Below are 13,022 nucleotides of genomic sequence, written 5' to 3'. Positions count from 1 at the left end.
TCTAGACTCAGCATTAGCTCAGAAAGGTGGGAAACTGGGACATGATTTGGAATGTCAAGTGGCTCGGCCCACATTTGGACCCATCCCATAACTCAGTATGCACGAAGGAAGAACCCTGTGGTTATTACAAAACTTTGTAGGTGAACTTTGGGCCACTGGTGCACGATGCAGTGTACAGCTGACGTTGGGTGAGTTGTACACTTGAAACCTGTGTTGTTTTGTGAACCAATTTCACTTCCATAAGTTCAATTAAAAAATATTTCAGATGAACACCATTATATCTTACTATTGTATGTGCATTGCATTCAAACTGGATTTTGCTCTCTTCCCCTGGCTGGCACAAGATTTTTAAGAGGAAGCAGTTTTGTGGTTCACAGATGTGGTTTTGCTAGGTGGATATTGGTGGCCTGTTTCTTACTTTAAACACGTGAAAACCATTGTTTTATGTGCAATGTTAGATACTACTGTGGAGCAGGTTCTGTATATGGCACATTTATGGTTTCTGTGGATTTCTCTTGGTTGTTTTTAATAATTCATGGTTCGTAGCATTTTTAGTCCTACTTCCTTCATTTGTAAGTACCTTCTATGTGCACAGTACTTTGAAAGAGATCCCAGATTGGGTTTTGATTGGAAATGAAAGGCAAAGGTTGGTGGAAGGGCAGTGAGAAGATATGTGAAGCAAGAGGAATAATAGTGATTAAAGGCTCACAGTGAGAAGAGGCCCTGACCCAGGGCTCAGAGACCCTCCCTTCCAGGAAGCAGGGACCATGGCTCTCATGTTGCTCCCTGGACCTGGTCACCTTGCCTGGCACATCACAGGCTGTGATCCGTATTTGTTCAGTGAATCAGTCACATCAATTATTGTGAATGTCACAAGCAATAGTAGATGTTGCTATTACCAAGTTTACCACTGAGCTGAGACTAAAGTCAGTTCAGAAGAATCTATACCGTGAAGAAAAACCGGGTAGAAACAAGCTAAAACAATGTAAAAGATGTAAGCAAACTAAGGGCAGTGTGGACTGCAGAGAATGGAGAAAATGCCTATGGAAGAGGAGAAATCTTGAACAGAGGTGAGGAGTGGAAGCCACAGATTGGTGTGGAGAGTGCAAGCAGACGTGCTGGAAAAAGGCGCAGGAACAGAGCAGAGGACCTGCCTGGGGAGAAGCGGGTGTTGGAAGGATAAGGAAGGGACATTTGAGAAGGAGCCTCTCGTGCCTCCCTTTTCAGGCCAACTAGGCTACAGTAGGGAGCTCTTCTCTCCCTTCCTCTCACTTGTCCAGCATTAGCCACGCTTCTCTTCATGCTTCAGAAAACAGTAGACAGAGTTTAAAAGGCTTATGGCCTCTTGACTCACTTAACATCCACAAGAAATTTGTAGATAGGTAAGTTTCTCTCTGTACATTTAGATTAAAACCCAGGTATTTCTCAGGCCATGAGCAAGAGGAAAATTCTGGAACATACTTGGTAAATGTGTGAAAAGTTCCTGACGAATACATGCTATACCTTTTAAAAGGAGACATGTAAGAGATGATTTTCATAAACATGCTAATGATTTGAGGTGAAAATTAGCCACTGTCACAGGGCTCCATATTCTCAATGAGAAACGTACATGGAGTGTGATAATGTCAATCACAATATTTTATTCTTGTCCGATTCTTCAATCCAAAATCGATACATGGCCATCCAATAAATTACATAATTTTTAATGTAAAGGTTTATCCTAGCAGATCATACAAACAAAAGATAATTTGGTGGGTACAAATAGTGGATAATGATCCCAGCCATATTTAGTTACTTTCATGAGTCTTACGGATTTTTTTCTCAAAATTCAGAAAAGTCTAGCACTGCTTGCTGCCTCAGTACTTTTCAGCGTATTTTGTGACCTGAATACTTGTTAGCATATTTTGGACGAGATCCACGTCTTTGGCTAGTTGATGTCTGAAGCTATGAGAGCGAGCACATTTCAGAGAGAGTCCTCTGAACTCCTTTCCCTTTCGGCCTGTGGGGCCAATGCCTTGTTCCTTTCCTCTTGTTCTTCCTTCAGTGTTTATGACTTGATTTCTAGACTATGGATGTCTTGAGGACAAAGCCTCTCTCTTTTTTATTTCCAGTGCATACACTAGCTTGGTGTTCATACATTAAAATTTAGACAAGACTTTTAGACGTTTGTTTTATGTCTTTATACTTGCGTTCCTCCAGATACAAAATAATGACAAGGTTTCTGGATATTTTGGAAGTTACGATCATGCAACATTTTTTGCTTTAGGAAAATTGGTACTGTGAAAAGTGCCAAGAGGTATAAAAGGTATATCTTTCCAGTTATAAAATGACTTCAGGTTCTTGGAACCTGAAGTATAGAGTGGTGACTATAACATGGTATATAATTCAGTCACAAAACTGTATTATATACTTGAAAGTTGCTTAGAGAGTAGTTCTTACTTGTTCTCACCACACACACACACACACACAAAGGTAATTGTGTGAGGTGATGGATGTGTGCACTCATGTTGTGGTGATCATTTCTCACTATATACATGTACCAAATCACACTGTGCAAACTTACACAATGTTACATGTCAATTATAGCTCAGTAAAGCTGGAAAAAGGAAGGGAAAAAAACTTGTTTACAAATTGCTCACCTGACTTGTACAAGGTGGGGCAAAAACAAGTTTATAGTTGTGAGTATGTGAAACACGGATTTTATATTTATATTATTATTTATTAATTATTATATTATTTTCCATACGAGCACTCGTAAACCTCCTTCTGCCCGACCCTGTGTGTGGACAGCAGTCTGTTTGGAAATCCCTTCTGAGAGCTGCTCTAGATCAGATGATATCCGGTGAAGAGATTAATACTTTGCACCTGTGAATGGACTAGACAAGTAAAAAAAGATGAAGCAGTTTGAGTATATAATGTTTCTGGAAGCTTTCAAGTGTCTTCAGGCATGAAACTAAAGCCTACTTTCTCACACGGCTTCAATCTGAAGACACGATTTAAATCAGTGACAGTTTAGTCATGGGTCAAGCCAACGGCGCCAGGATCGAATTATAAGGAGGAATATAGATCAGTTATTAGTTCTTGACTTAGTGTTTCAGAGAATTCTGTCAAGTATGAAACCACAAAAGGAAATGAGCTGTGCCTGTCTCACTTTTAAAGTTACAAACATGAGTTAAACGGGGCGCTAATGCTCTGTAAAGAGCAAGTAGTCTGTTCATATTCCAGTGGAAGCCATGGGTGAGCGAGCAGGAGCAGTGGGCTCTCAGATGAGAACGCAAAAGACTCTCTGTAAGTGGACGTGGCAGAGAAGGGTTAATAGGGAAGAGTATCTGTCTTCAGATAAACTCCCCGAATGGTTTGCTGGGCCGGTATGCAACCATAGCTCACATTTGCTGTTATTCCTGCTTTGCTTTGTAGACCTGTGTGTAATTCTAGTTGAGGTATAAATATATCATCATTGTAATTGCTTGATGTTTTTCAAATTGTCACGGTAAAAATATTTGAAGTAGAAAAAGATGTATTTCCTGTTCAGCTGCCTGCCTCTGGAGGCTTTCGTTGGTACTTGTCAGCTGTTGGCAGTGCAGTGTGTTTATACCCTTGAGAAAAGTAACTAAGTGCTAATGAGCTGATAACTTTGAGGGTTTTGTATGAACCCCAAGAAAGAGATGTTTTTTTTTGTTTTTTTTTACCATTTTATGAATTGAATTTAATGAAAAAAGGGGGTTAGATGAAGTACCACAATGGATATATGCATACAATGACATCAAATTCTATTTGCATTTGTCGTTCTTGAAAAAACATCAACTAGTGGATGTTTAGTAATCTTCTTTTTTTTTTTTTTAAATTTTTTTTTATTGTTATGCAATTACAGTTGTATGCCTTTTCTCCCCATCCCTCTACCCCACCCCAGGTGAACCCACCTCCCTCCCCCCTCTCCACCCTCCCCCTTGGTTTTGTCCATGTGTCCTTTATAGTAGTTCCTGTAATACCCTCTTCCCACTATCCCCGAGAGAGAAAGAAGGAGCTTATACCCTTTGCAACAGCATGGATGAAACTGGAGAGCATTATGCTAAGTGAAATAAGCCAGGAAGTGAGGGACAAGTACCATATGATCTCACCTTTAACTGGAACATAAGCAATAGAAGAAAAAAGCAAACAAAATATAACCAAGAAAGAGATGTTAGCGTTCCCTTACCATGCAGCTTAAACATTAGTTTTACAAACCAAAGGAAAATGTTGTCCCCACTATGAATTAAATCTTTTGAAAAGCTTTTGGCACCAACTTGTAACCAGTGTTTGGAGCCTCCCTGTTTCTCTTTCAGCTGTTGCTGTACGTAAGCAAACAAAAACAACACTTCCAGTGTTGATAAACACTACAAATACATGTTCAAGCTGCTTAATGGAGATACTGAGTACATGAATGTCAAGGAGAAAAAAGATGAAAAACTCAGATGAGGCCCTGAGTCATGTGCAGGAGTAGAAGTCTATTAATGACCAACCTTTGTTAAGTCCTTAGTATTTACTGGTCCCCCTCTTAAGTTATTTCATTGTTTATTCTCTTATGGGCCTACTGTATTCCAGTACATGGGACAAGGCTAGGTACATAGTAGGTATCTGTTTACTACAAACAATAAATATTTTTATTGGATTTATTGGGTTGACATTAGTTAATAAAATTAAATAAGTTTCAGGTGTGCAATACATCATCTGTATATGTTTTCACCACCCAAAGTCCAGTCTCTTTCCATCACCACTTCTCCCTACTGTACCCTCTTCTACCTTCTCCCCACCCCGCTTGCCCATGGAAAGGAATAGATCCTTTTCATGGTAATCACCATGCTCATACACAGTAAACATGCACGGAAGAATTTTGGAACAAATGAAAGATTAATTTACAAATGAAGAAAATAAGGCTTAAAGAAGATGGGTAACCTTGCCCTGATCATATTATTAGTAGGTGATGAAGGCTGTTCTGAATCTCAGCTGCCTCTGGGTATTTGATCATAATATATTACAGCCTATATCAGAGACTCAAGTTTTGCTGGTCCTACCTCATATGGGTTATAATCAAATGCCTCAAATGTGCCTTACCCTCTAGCTCCCTGTCTCTTGAATGGGGATAATAATACCTACCTCTCAAGTAAATAGATAATATTTTTCTATCATGTGCTTTTCTTTCCTATAGATGTTGTTGAGAAAAGCCCTGGAATTCACTCTTGCCCATGACCAAGATCTGGGGGGAGGAGGAAGGGAGAAAGTACACATAACAACACCTGTTCATCTTCAGTTTCAAGAACAGGAGTTTCTACTCTTTTCTGTGAAAACGGCTGCTTTGAGAAGTTCCAGTGAGCAAACTATTAAATAGTCTCTGCTTCCACACTGTTGAACTAGAATGATCGGCCACACTCCTGTCTCTGATGCTCTGTGAATGAAAGGGAAAAAGTCATATCCACCAGAAAATTCAAAATAGCAGGGTCCCAGCATACTGTACATTCTGCTGTCAGAGTTCTAGGGAAAGGGGGTTCCAGAAGGAGGGAGTGCACACTCATCCTCAGCTTCACAGCGGTGCAATGTGTCTCCAAAACTTTTTAACCTGTGTGTTCTTAGCCTTTCCATTCCTACCAGTGTCCACCCCAGGGAAAGTCACTGCTCTTTGGCTGTTCTGTATTTTTCTGCCTCAAAGTGAACTTTAACTTTTTTAGTAAAAGTACACCCCTCCTGTATGATATTGACACCAGACCAGCTGTAGTGTGAAGCTGGACTGAAAGCACCTGTGATAAGTGATGTGCATGCGGTGCCCCAGGAGGCACGTACCGTGTCCCCCTGTGATTTACCAGCAGACCTGTTGTGAAACCCTGCTGGAGAGCAGCGTTCCTGGGGCTGAACCACAGGGAACTGTCCCTGAAGAGACGCCCTATGGTTCACACCAGTCCACCCACCAGAGTTCACTGAGTATTTCCCACAGGGCGTGACTTACACTCTGATTATTCTTTCGCATTTTCTCTCTTGTGCGACTTTTCAGCTCTCCCTGAGGCGGCAGCAGGTCAGCGAGAGACTGAACGAATGGGCAGTCTTCAGTGAAAAGAACAAGGAGCTTTGCGAATGGCTGACGCAGATGGAAAGCAAAGTTTCCCAGAACGGAGACATCCTCATTGAAGACATGATAGAGAAGCTCCGGAAGGTATGGAGCACCTGGCCACACACCTTCTTGCCCTTCCTAGTGCTCAGGCGTATTTTTAATAGGTGCAGAAGATGACTTTGCTGGTAATTACTTTCCTGTCAAAGGAGCACTCCATCATAGGCATTTTATATTTTTAATATAAAATAAACTTGCATGGAAAGGCCTCCTTTCCTTTAAAAATACAGAGAATATTTTCTATCTTTTGTTTCTTTTTTTAATTTTATTTTTCAATTACCATTTATGTGCAATATTTGTATTAGTTTTGGATGTACAGCATTGTGGTTAAACAATCATACTTTGAAAGTGTTCCCCCTGATAGTTCAAGTGTCCACCTGGTATCGTACATAGTTATTACAATAGTGTCAACTATGCTTTCTATGCTTTACCTTACATCCCCAAGTCTTGTAACTACCGATCTGTACTTCTCAATTCCTTCACCTTTTTCACCCAGCCTCCCAGCCCCCTCCCCCTGGTAACCATCAGTCTGTTCTCCATGAGTCTGTTTTTGTTTTGTTCGTCCATTTATTTTGTTCTTTAGATTCCACATATAAGTGAAATCATTTGGTATTATACTTTTTACAGGGAGTATTTTCAATTTGTTATGAAATAGGTTATTTGCTGATAATGTTCAACATTTCGGAGTTTTAGTTACCTGTTCAGTGGGTAGCATTTATGTGTAGGAGTTAACATCACAAGAAAAGAACTAAAAGAAAAATATCTCAGGATCCAGTAAGATTTTCTTCATAAAAGAAAATTTTCTATATAGATAGTCACAGGAATGAAGACTTCTCTGAGAATCTTGGTTTAATGTTATTTTCAAGTTATAGATGATTATTAAAGCCTTTTACATATTCATATGCACTCAGAATATTTTATGCCTATATAGGGCTGATCAAATTTATTAGCATTTAAAAACGTTTTTGAAAATTTTAGTGGTATTTCCACATTGTTTTGAATGATCATTTTAATTTTATTTTAATTTATGTTTCTTATTAGCACATGTCACGGCCTGACGTACAGCGTTTTCCCCATTTTCTTGTTCATTATCTGTCTACAGAGGGAGCCCACTGGGCTGTTAGCTTCACTGGAACAAGGACTGTTTTGTTCATTATCTCCTTCATCCAAGATAATGCCAGCCTCTCATAAGCACTCAGTCAAAAGCTATTGAATAAGTGAATTATAGTTCTATTCATTGTGAAAAGAAATGTAAAAAGGTATTAGGAAAAATTATCTTTATCCATGCACACACACACAGAGCAAAATAAAAACTCCAAAGCCAACATGTAACATTAATTTACTTAAGATTGCAGATTCTAAGGAAAGCCTTTGTCCATCTGATACTGTAATTCTTTAACATGTGGGCTCAGATGATAGAGATTTCATTTAGTCCTCTGCTAACAGCTCTGCCCTTTGTCAGTTTCTGAGTCTCAGAGAATGTGCCACTAGACTGATTAATGTGCTGTAGGTATTACAGTGACGTTTGCTACAGAATAAGTTTTGACTAAGCGTATCTGTATTCTAATTAATTTACTTCGTGAAATTTAAGTGTATAGTTTGGGAGTATGGAAAAAACTAGCTCTTCAACACAATATAGCCATAATTTACAATTAGAGAAACTTTAGTTTTTTACCATTAATTTTGGTACACTGTTTGGCACGATGCTAGAAATCATCTTTAAGTTATTAACTATACTATTTTCTGTGTAGAATAAGTTATGAAACTTAAAAAGAAGTCTTTATGAGCTTGCCTCTTATACTATCTCTTTTGTAAAGGAAAATAACACCAAGGCTTGGTAATTTTGGTAACATAGGAAGAAGCAATTAATAAACAGACTGTAACCAAGATATTGGTGTCTGCTGGTGTTAACACTTAAAAACACTTTAATCTAAAAGACATCCCAAGAGGATTATGTTGCTATAAATACTATCTTAAGCTTGGAGTAATTGCTTTGAAATAAATATTTCTCAATAAAACTACCCCATTTATGGTGAAACAGTGTACCTATTAGTAAGTATATCCAATGCATTGGCCTTTGAGTCCCATTGCGTTGAAGTAATAGAAAGGTGAGGATAGCTGGGGGTACCAGCCTGAGGTTAGCACTCAATACGAGGTTAGATTAAATTTCACTGGCTCCTGTCATACTTTGGGGGGCCTTTTGCCTAGGTCACTTGCTTCAGGGGGTGGCCCTATGACCACACTGATGTTAGAGCAAGAGAAGTTAAAATGTTTATACTCCTATAGTACCTCTCTTCTTCTATTTCCTGCATAACAAAAGCTTAAGTCAAAAATGGAAAAGTTGATTTGAGAGATTGGGTCTTGTCACTGTGGCAAGACAGTAAGGGGTCACTGGTCAAGGAGTGCAGGCAGAGGTGGAAGGGGAGCTGCTTTTCATTGTCACTTCGATCATGCCATTGTGTGGCCTGTCTCCTGCAGACAGGTCCTGTGGAGCCTGTTCTCTTTACCCACAGCAGCAGTCTTGAAGAGGAGCTGGTGCAGAAACTGGGTAAATGAAGAAAAGTTTGTCCATGTAAAAAGTCAATCTGGACTCTGCAGACGTAGTGAAAATAATAGGTTCCGCTCCGTCTTGTGTACCTGGATGGATATTCACATGGTGTTCCTCTTGCTCGAACTATTTCCAAGCAGTAGAAAACCGTAATTATCCTGTTTCTAGTAGAGCCAGGCTGCATGTATCAAGAATACGCTTTCTGACCTCTGTGATTGCTATTTATTATGCAGGATTATCAAGAGGAAATTGCTATTGCCCAAGAGAACAAAATACAGCTCCAACAAATGGGAGAGCGACTTGCTAGAGTCAGCCATGAAAGCAAAGCCTCGGAGATTGAATACAAGCTCGGAAAGGTCAACGACCGGTGGCAGCACCTCCTGGATCTCATGGCAGCCAGGTAAAAAGGGGCCTCGGTCAGCAGGACACGTGTGTGCACAATTTTAACGCATTCAGCCCGCCTTCCTTTCAGCTAAAGATGATCCAATAAATCTGTTTTTTTATCCCGCCATTTTAATTCACTTTCATTAACCTTATTTTTAGGGTATGAAATTTATTTATTTATTTTTTAATTGTTGTTCTATTACAGTTGTCCTAATTTTCCACTGTTGCTCTCCCCTGCCCCTCCCAACCCCGCTCCCTCAGTCAGTCCCCACCCTGTTGTCCATGTCTGTGGTTTATTTATACTTGTTCTTTAACTAGGTTCTTCCCCTTCTTTCCTCCCATACCTCCGGTCTCTGCCAGTCTGTTCCTTGTTTCCTTGCCTCTGGTTCTGTTTTGCTCATTGGTTTTTTGTTGTTGTTGTTCATTAGCTTCCATTTATAGGTGAGACCATATGATATGGATTCTTTCCATCCACTCACGACTCATGGGCTGGCTTACACTGCCATGGAGCCCAGTCAATGTCGTTGATATTCTTTCGGAAACTTTCAGTGGCTCAGTGATGTAGAGTAGGGGGATGTACTATGCCAAAGATGTTTGTAGTACATAATTTGATATGATTTAATTGTAAGCTGCTATCTCAGTGTATGCCCAGCTGTTAACCAACATACCAAAAAAAATTAGGTGCTTTCTCCTCATACTCATGTTTATTTACAACTTTAATGTCTGGTTATTCACAAGAGAATTTTCTACATGTTAGGTTATTCTTTTTTTCCAAAAACCACATTGGTAAACTTGAATCAATGAAATATTTCTAAGGGACACATACTTTGCATTATAGTCACTAACATGCTCCTGTTTCTACCTGTGTGGAGTCTCATCCCACTCAGATACAATTCCTGCAGGAGACTTGTATATAACACATTGCCTGTTTCTACCTGCCTTCTTCTAAAGTAAACCAGATGATGTCCTGACCATCAGTTTGCCCTGGAGTTTTGAATGCCACGCTGTATTCATAGTCTTCTTGAAGCCTTTGTTTCCTACAAGACCCTGCATCCCATTTGCTTTCTATTTCCTTGTTGATCGGGGCTTCACTAGCGCACAGATAAATGACCATCACCCACACCCACCTTCGAATACGTCCTGCCAGCTGAAATTCTGAGTTTCTATGATTCAGTCTCACTCACCACACTTCCTCTTCCAGCTTTGTGTCACACTGATTCATTATAACAGACATAATCTATTTTTACCTTTTGATATTTCTATGGATTTTGGTGCTCCTATGGGAATGGAAAAGCTGTTTTTGAAGCAAATCATCCATTCGGGTGAACGGCTTCCCAGTGAACAGAAACATGGAAAAGAGAGAGAGAGTGAGAGAAAGAATGAAAAAGAGAAAAGAACATGCAGTGATACTAATGTTACTACTGCATGCAAATAGAATGCGGAGTTGAGAGTCAGCCTGCATTCACTGATGGCTTCACGTAGACCATTCTGAGTACAAAACAGATGTGTTTCATGTTGCATTTTTGAATTGCCACCAAGCATTGTCAGCATTTTAAGGCAATACAATTTACTCGGTTACTTTCAGGGCTCCATAGAGAATATTTAATATCCTTCCCATACTTTTTAGACCTGCTCAGTCCAGGACAGCAGTCACTAGCTACATGTGGCTACTGCAATTTATTGAAATGGAATACAAGTAGAGTTTAATTTTAATTATAGTCAGTTGTACTGGCCACATTTTCAGTGTTCAATAACTACATAAGGATGATGGCTATGGTATTGGACACTGCTGACAGGAAATATTTTCATTATCCCAGAAAGTTCTACTGGTCAGCACTGGCTAAGATAGTTGGAAGCCTTTCTGGGTCCTTGTTTTCATTGAGAGTCAACATGAGAAATATTCTTCCCTGTAATCCCTATAAAACTGTCTTCAAGGGTTCTGGCTTTCCTTCTGTCAGTGAACCCTCTGCAAAAAGCCACACAGCGATTTTTCTAGAGCTCAAGACTGACAGGAAGTCTGTCCTGGGGCATCAGTTGTTCTGTGCATCTTATAATGGACAACGCACTATAGAACTCTTTCCCACCTTTGGGTCTAGGAATGTCATGCTCCAGTTACTGGTTCTGTTTCAACGACTTAAAAAATTAACTGGATTCTCTAATACAGCTACATTCTTCTTCCCTTTATCAAACCCAAAATGTCCATCACCAAAGCAAAAGCGCACTTCAGTCACTTGCCTCCTTTTTATTCCATAACAGTTGTATTGACGTATAATTCATGTATGATCCAACTCATCTACTGAAAATGTACAATTCATCTATTTTTAGTTTATTTACAGAGCTGTGCATTCATTACCACAATCAAGTAGTTTCTTCACCCCAAATAAAAACCCTGTTTACCATTAGCAATCAGTTTTCCCCTCCACCCACTCTCCTTTCCCCAGCTCCAGGCAACCTCTGACCCACTGTCTCTGTAAGTTTACCTACCCTGGACAGTTGATATACACGGAATCATGCAATATGTGTGGTCTTCTCTGACTGGTTGCTTTTAATCTGTGTATTTATTATAATTCTCTTAGGCATTGTATAGAAATTGAGCAAAAACAACTATACTATTTAAAAAAAAACCCACCTCATTCCTCCTGTGTATGAAGTACTATGCATGGTACTACAGGGCAGAGGCTGGCAAACTTTCTGCACAGAACCGTATAGTAAAGATTTTAGGCTCTGGGGCCAAATGGTCCCTGCTCAACCCCCTCTGCCACTGTATCGCAAAAGCAGCCACAGAGAGATCGTGAACAGAGAAGTGTGGCTGGGTTCCCATAGAGTTTTATTTACCGAAACAGGCAGGCAGCGGTACTTCGCTGACACTGGCTCTCAGATATAACGATGAAAAAGAAAACGGTCCCTAAGCACATGAGGGTGACAGAGCAAGGATGCGCCTGACCCCTCTCATCGAGGCCTTCCTCTTCCTACGAAGTTGCTGACTCCCTTGTCCTCGCCTGGCCGGGCTGGCTCCTCACCGCTCATGTCCTTCCTTTTCTCCAGATCAGCTCAGATTCTTCTTCCCTGCTCACCCAGCTTTCCACACTTCTCGGCACTTCTCTCGGCTATAATAAATACCTTATATGAGCAGTCGATTAACATTTGTTCTCCCTATGAAAATGTGAGTGTGTCTAACTTGAGCACCAGTGTATCCCAGAACCTAAAAGTTCTTTGCACATAGTGGTCCCTGCCAGAACTTGTTGAGTTTCTCTGACATAGGACATAGGATGAAAAGGGTCGTTCGTGCAGGGAAGAGTAAGGCAGAGGTCAGGCTTAGGGCTTCGACTGCCTGAGTTATAACGTGTTTCTGCTTCACCTAACCTGCCATGTTACCACCTGTGGAAAAGGTTGTTAGGAGAATTCAGTGAGACAGTACCCGTAAACCACTGAGCTCTGTGAAATGTTCACTAAACGTCAGCTCTCATCCCGGAGGGACGTTAGAGGCTCTACGGGAGGGGTAGGTAAACTGTGTGTGTGGTGCAAGAAAGGCTCCTTGAAGTTGTAGCAGCTGGCTTGAGTAGGGGTTTCAGTCTAACAGGGGGTTCCACCCACACTGAAGGAAAAAGAAAACCTCATTCTTGGAATTTGTGGCTGTTATTACCTCATGATGGTCAATTCAGAGATCTCTGGCTAAGATTGGGAACACAATGATTCAGAAAGCATGGAAGCAGCACAAAACTAATCAAGAGTCTGCAGCATAGTCTACCTTGTTCTGGCTGTGTGACCTAAGGCTTTCTGCACAACCTCTCTGAGCCCCAGAATCCTCATTTCCAAAATGTTCCTTAAAATGATTGTCACATCTCCAATGAGATAGCCTAAGGGAAAGGACTGGGTATGTTATAAAATGCTATGTGTGCTATCTTGTTGTTTTACATAACTACAGAGTTATGTAAATAGCATAATATACCATGA

At 40.3% G+C, this 13,022-nt stretch overlaps 1 protein-coding gene and 1 long non-coding RNA gene across 3 annotated transcripts in view; one reads left to right on the top strand and one right to left on the bottom strand.

Annotated features, from left to right (window-relative positions):
* The window catches only part of SYNE1 (spectrin repeat containing nuclear envelope protein 1), a 389,799-nt gene that overhangs the window by 329,334 nt on the left and 47,443 nt on the right, over positions 1-13,022 (top strand). For both annotated transcript variants that reach the window (XM_045188911.3, XM_053914376.1), the window contains 2 exons: positions 6,023-6,181; positions 8,918-9,084. In XM_045188911.3, coding sequence (XP_045044846.2) covers positions 6,023-6,181; positions 8,918-9,084 — 326 coding nt within the window. The remainder of the gene's footprint in view (positions 1-6,022; positions 6,182-8,917; positions 9,085-13,022) is intronic.
* LOC123478857 (uncharacterized) lies at positions 4,190-12,154 on the bottom strand. The gene is made up of 3 exons (XR_006654237.2): positions 11,904-12,154; positions 10,316-10,398; positions 4,190-5,422 (listed from the first exon to the last, which is right to left on the bottom strand). It is a non-coding gene; the product is annotated as an uncharacterized lncRNA (long non-coding RNA).

The sequence above is a fragment of the Desmodus rotundus genome, chromosome 11 (genome assembly GCF_022682495.2).
Source record: "Desmodus rotundus isolate HL8 chromosome 11, HLdesRot8A.1, whole genome shotgun sequence".
Classification (NCBI taxonomy): domain Eukaryota; kingdom Metazoa; phylum Chordata; class Mammalia; order Chiroptera; family Phyllostomidae; genus Desmodus; species Desmodus rotundus.
The sequence above is the reverse complement of the archived record's forward strand: the minus strand, read 5'-3'. Positions and strand labels throughout refer to the sequence as shown.